The sequence below is a fragment of the Drosophila ficusphila genome, unplaced genomic scaffold, assembly GCF_018152265.1.
Source record: "Drosophila ficusphila isolate 14025-0441.05 unplaced genomic scaffold, ASM1815226v1 contig_47, whole genome shotgun sequence".
Classification (NCBI taxonomy): domain Eukaryota; kingdom Metazoa; phylum Arthropoda; class Insecta; order Diptera; family Drosophilidae; genus Drosophila; species Drosophila ficusphila.
The window spans coordinates 2,186,205-2,192,408 of NW_025064388.1; the positions used below are offsets into that span (position 1 = coordinate 2,186,205).

The following is a 6,204-nucleotide window of genomic DNA, read 5'->3' on the forward strand; positions in this document are numbered from 1 at the left end:
TACAACGGTGATGAGAGGTATAGTATTTACTTACCAGAGAAGCACAAAGTAGTTGTGTCGAGGGACGTAAAATTTCAAGAAAAGATCAGCAATTGTCAACCTACCTTTTCATGATCTTGGTGCCAAGGACGTCGTAGAAGACAAGAAAGAAGAAGACGCAGATTTGCACCATAGCGAGGATGAAGACATACTTCAGGAGCAAGACTTAAAAGAAGATGAAGCCGAAACGGAAAGCGAAGATAATTCCGAAAACAGAGAAGAAATAACTTTGACGAAAAAATCAACAAGAGAAACTGAAATTCAATGCGGTTGCGGGATCGTTAGAAGTGGAAGAGGCCTGAAAACTTTATACAGTCGAGTCCCGATAATTTGAAATGGCAAGGGTATCACTGTCGTGCGATCTCTTCAATTTCGTGATGGAAGGGGTACTGTAGAAAGCCGGTGTACATCGATCTGGCACTATTTTTTATAAAAGTGTCCAGCTCCTTGCGTATGCCGATGATATTGACATCATTGGCCGCAGCAAGCGTGATGTCACTGCTGCATTTTCGGCTATCGAAAAAGAGTCGGCAAAAGTTGGTTTGGCGGTAAACGAGGGCAAGACGAAGTATATGCTGTCGACAAGCAGGGCGCGGCGCCTAGACCCATGTGGTAGCGGACAGCTATACCTTCGAAGTGGTCAAGGAGTTCACGTACCTTGGCACTGCCATTTACACCGAAAATGACGTCAGCCTGGAGATCAAGCGAAGAATCACACTTGCCAATAGGTGCTACTTTGGTCTGAGTAAGCAAATGTGCAATAGAGACCTCTCTCGCCGAACAAAATTAACACTCTACAAGACACTCATCCTACCCGTGCTATTATATGGCGCAGAAGCATGGGTAATATCACTGACGGATGCAGCAGCGCTTGGAGTGTTCGAGAGAAAAATTCTTCGCAAAATCTTTGGTCCCGTTCGGATTGGGGACGACTTTCGCATTCGGATGAACCACGAGCTGTACGAGTTGTACGACGACGTGGACGTGGTCCGGCGCATCACGTTACAACGTCTGCGCTGGCTCGGCCACGTTGTGCGTATGGATAAAGAATCTCCAGCTCAGAAGGTGTTTGAAGCGAGGGTCGACTACGGGCGACGACGAAGGGGACGGCCAAAGCTCCGATGGAAGGACCAAGTGGAGGAGAACCTGACTGCACTGGGTATTTCCGATTGGAGGAGGCGCGCGAGCAGCAGAGGCGCCTGGAGGGAGACGCTGAGGTCGGCCAAAACCCGAATCGGGTTGTAGTGCCACCTAATGAATGAAGTCTAATTTGTAGTTCTTAACACATCTCTTTACCCAATTTTTTTTTTTTTTGTAAATCTAATTGCAAAATTGACCTAGTTTCGTGTAGTAGAACTAAATAAACCTGCTGTACACTTTAAAAATATTATCTCGGGATTTTCCATATCTAAACCGCTCTTGTGTTTCTAGATCAACTGAGGGTATATTCATTAATTTTAAGAAAGGTCTACCTCTAACCTTAGGGATATCCTTCAGCTCAAAGCAAGCGCCCAATTTGGAGATCCCAGTTATCGAAACTTATGCAACAGAAAACGATTACACGCGGTTTACAAACGACTTTCTCTTCCTTCTCCATCGCTGAGCATATAAACATTTGTATGTATAGCATGTATGTACAAGAGCGCTTTTCCGACTTATAGTTAATGGAAATGGGGAAACAGTCCGAGTGAAAATGAGGTTTAATCCGTTTTAGATGACTTGGATCCAAGAGCTCCGAAGTAGGCTCTGTAAATATAAAGTCCCAGAGCGATGTGCAATGCAACGACCGCTCCCACGGCAGAAGCAATATTAATTTTTACTTCTGAAATGTCCAGGAATCGGTCCAGAACGAAGCCTTTGGGGGCAAAAAAGGTCAGAACGGGCAGAAAAACGATAAGCATGCAGTAGAATTGCACTGTCTTGAAAGAGCTGCAATCCTGCGAATCATGAGACTGCTGGCGGGTTTGTTTTGGCGCTCCTCCGTTGCCACCGGTGCTTTTCTTAGTCTTATTCGACATTATTCTAGCTAAACCAAACCAGGATTAATTGAAAAAACGCAAAAGTTTCTTTTAATTTCGGCTTTTGCTTTGGCCTGCCAGTGGGTTATCAGAAATATTTGACAAATTCTCTTTCTTCTTAAGCCAAATTTCCATGGCAGAAAGCGATATCCAGAAAACAGCGGTGTCACCCCGTTCGGACTGATCGAGTTTTAGTACATGCCGTTTGGATTAAAAAACGCGACTCAAACATTTCAACGTTTCATGGACAACATCTTCCGCGGCTTGGACTTCGTTTATTGCTATATCGATGACATACTTATAACGTCGCAATCCCTGGCTGAACACGAAGAACATCTTCGAGCTGTATTGGAAGTTCTACAGAAACATGGTTTAAGCATTAACATGAGCAAATGCCAGTTTGCACAGCCGCAAGTAAATTTCCTCAGCTATACGATCAACGAGTTTGGAATTAAGCCACCCCCCGAACGCATAGATGCCATTTTAAATTATTCACGCCCTGAAACTATAAGCCAGCTGATCCGTTTCTTGGGTGTCATAAATTACTATCGCAGATGTTTGGCTCGATCATCACACATACAAGCACCGCTGACTGAGTTGCTTAAAAATGTTAAGAAAAATAATCAACGTAAAATCGACAGAACTAAAGCAGACGCGCTCTTGTCCTTTCCCGCACCAAAATCTGAACTCCAGCTGGTTTGCGATGGTTCCGATTTCGCAATCGGAGCAGTTTTAGAACAGCGCACAGACGGAAATTGACGACCCCTAGGATTTTTCTCTAAGAAGCTAAGCTCCACAGAAAAAAACTACTCGACATACGACCGGGAACTGCTCGCCATATTCGAATCCATAAGGTATTTCACCTTATTGAAGGTCGAATTTTTGTGATCAAGACTGATCACAAGCCGCTCGTATACACATTGCAACAGTGACCAGAGAAAGCGATCCGCCGAGACAGCTTCGACATTTGGCTTATATTGTCCAATTCAGCACTACGATTTTACATGTGAAAGGATCTGAGAATGCAGTCGCAGATGCTTTCTCGAGATTATGCTCCATAACAATGCCGACAGCTATAAAATTATCTCAAATCGAAGATGATCAAGCAACAGACCCTGAGCTGGTACGTCTTTTACACGGAGATACATCTTTAAAACTTCAAAAGGTTCGATTTGATGACAACATCTCATTCTACTGCGATGTATCGACAGGAAGCGTTCGTCCTTATATACCTAAATCTCTGCGCAATACTGTATTTTCATCCATTCACAGTCTATCTCATCCCAGTCTGCCAGGTGCGCCAAAGTTCGTATGGCCCTCGATGAACAAAGATGTCCTCGTATGGGGCAGAGTTTGTTTACCATACCAGCGTTCAAAAATCCCTGAACACAACCACCAATCGCCGGAGAAGATTGAGGTACCCAACGGGAGATTGGATCACGTCCATCTTGACATTGTAGTTATGCCACAGCAACAAAACTATTTGTACTGTTTGACGATGATTGATATGTTTACTCGGTGGCCAAAAGTTGTTCCTCTTTCAAATATTACTGCAGAAACAATTGCTAATGCGTTTTGGACTCACTGGATATCTAGATTTGGCTCACCAAAAACGATAACGACAGACCAAGGAACACAATTTGAATCGGCAGTTTTCAAACATCTTGCCAATCTGGTTGGAAGCAAACACATACACACAACGGCCTACCATCCCCAGGCAAATGGTCTCATAGAGAGGTGGCACAGATCCTTCAAGTCATCTCTTATGTGCAACAGCGGTACTTCGTGGCCGCAGCTACTGCCAACCGTGATGTTTGGACTCGGTACCTGTTTCAAGGAGGATATCAAATCTTCCGCGGCCGAAATGGTTTATGGAACACCTATTCGACTTCCAAACGAATTTTTTGCGGATCTGGATGATACGGTTGACCCCACAGTTTTCTTGAGCATGTTTCGTGAGCACATGCAGAAAGTGCGGCCGACACCGACAGCTCATCATACCAAGCAGAAACTGTTCTTGTTGAAAGGGATCAATAATTGTACCCATGTATATATTCGCCCTGACGCCGTCAAGCAGCCTTTGGAAAACCCCTACACTGGTCCGTATGAAATCATCAGGCGCGATAGCGATCGAGTTTTTACCATAGGAATCAATGGTCATGAGACTGCAGTGTCAGTTGATCGCCTCAAGCCAGCATTTTTAGTAAAGGATGAAAAACAATAAGCGTTTTTATTGCCGAAACGAAAAACTTTGCGATTGCAGTGGTTAATTCTTTGCGATGGTTTTTATTAGTCGAATACGAAACGAGATCGAAGCAAAAGTTACGCAGTGCGTACGACAGGGAGTTCAATTTTCAACTTACTTTTAATTCCATCAAATTCTCTTACATGCTAACCTACGATACTGAGCGGGAGAGCGGCGGCCGAATTCGCCTGAGCGATGAAGCTTTATTTACGCCCCGATCCCCGCTTTACATGAACATCAGAGAGAAATCTCCAAACACCGCCCCCTCTGAAGGGACGACGTCCTTCAGGACAACGCTGGAAGAAGAGCCAGCCGATGGATGGCTCGCCTGAATACCCCGTCTGCCGTCTTGACGTCCGCCACTCGGACCTTTCCGTCAGCGCCGACGTGCACACCCACTACGCGCCCGATCCTCCACTGCTGGGGCGGCAGGTTGTCCTCGCCGACGACGACGAGAGCTCCCACGGCGACGTTTTGGACCTCCTGGTTCCACTTTTGCCTCGTCTGCAGGCTGGAGACGTACTCCCGGGACCATCGCTGCCAGAACCTGTGCCTGAGCGACGAGACACTGCGCCATCTTCGCAAGCAGGTCGGGCTGATCTGGTCCGGGAGTGCCGACGGTGGTGGTGCGACTAGCGGGCCGCCGATCAGGAGATGTCCGGGGGTGAGGGCTTCGCCGTCGCTGGGGTCGCTGCTTAACGCTCCGATGGGCCTTGAGTTCAGCACCGCCTCCACGCTGGCGAGGAAAGTTCCGAGCTCCTCCGCGGTCAAGAGGTCGTGACCGACCGTCCGAAGGAACAGGTGCTTTGCAGACTTCACACCTGCTTCCCATAGACCGCCGAAGTGAGGTGCTCTGGGCGGTATGAACGCAAACTCGCATCCTTTTTTTAACGCGAATGCTTCGATACCGCCCCCCTGCTCCTCCAGACGGGCCCGGAACTCTCTCAGATGTCGATACGCGCCGACGAAGTTGGTCGCGTTGTCGCACCACACTTTTTCCGGAATCCCGCGACGACTCACGAACCTTTGAAAAGCCAATAAAAATGCATCAGTGGTAAGGTCAGACACTAACTGTAAGTGGACCGCTTTGGACGCAAAACACACAAACAAGGCCACATATGACTTGTACGGTGGTTTACCACGAATGCGATAAGTTGTGCTAAATGGTCCACAAAAATCGACGCCACAGATATTGAAAGGGCGGAGAGCTCGGAGTCTGTCTGATGGCAAGTTCCCCATAATTTGCGTCAAGAGCTGCGGCTTGCATCGAAAGCAGCGCATGCACGAACGAAGTGTTCGGCGACATACGTCTTGAGCATTGACCAACCAGACTTTCTCTCGCAGGAGACTCACAAGAGCTCGAGGACCAGCGTGACAATTTGTAACGTGCAGATACGACACGTGGGTTTTAACAAACTGTGAGCTTTTTGTTAGCAACAACGGAAATTTGGCTTCGTACGGGATAGGAGCATTCAATAACCGACCACCAACGCGCAATAATGTCGAAGAGCACCAATCTGATTCCTTTTCCTGCACAAAGGGATTTAGCTTTTGAATCTGCGTTGATACCGGTTTCTTTTTCCGAATTTTGCCTATGTCGTCACTGAATTCGTGAGATTGGATGACTTCTACAATTTTCTCGAACGCAAAATTCAATTCTCTTGGCGTAATGCTTTTTTCGAAAGGCTGTAAAACTTTCTTACACCTCCGAATAAATCGGAGAACCCACACGAAAACTCTCAGCAGCTTCAGGTGCGACGAAAAGGACTCGATTTTCTGAAGCAAGTAGTTGGGTTCTGGTGTGACAACAAGAGTTAACGCCGACTTGCGTAACTCACTCGACACAACTTCTGAAGGGGGTTCGAAATGTTGATTTTCAGGACAACTACTCTCTGTGTCGAG

The 6,204-nt window shown here is 46.7% G+C and overlaps 1 protein-coding gene across 1 annotated transcript; it reads right to left on the minus strand.

The window, feature by feature from the left end:
* Nucleotides 1–1,739: 1,739 nt before the first annotated feature.
* LOC122320278 (vacuolar ATPase assembly integral membrane protein VMA21 homolog) lies at nucleotides 1,740–2,129 on the minus strand. Its single transcript, XM_043208432.1, has one exon. The coding sequence runs from the start codon at nucleotides 2,055–2,057 to the stop codon at nucleotides 1,740–1,742; it is 318 nt and encodes a 105-aa protein (XP_043064367.1). The 5' UTR covers nucleotides 2,058–2,129.
* Nucleotides 2,130–6,204: the final 4,075 nt, after the last annotated feature.

What these genes read in the sequence shown, in the direction of transcription:
- LOC122320278 (XM_043208432.1), bottom strand. Translation starts at nt 2,057, where the DNA reads ATGTCGAATAAGACTAAGAAAAGCACCGGTGGCAACGGAGGAGCGCCA.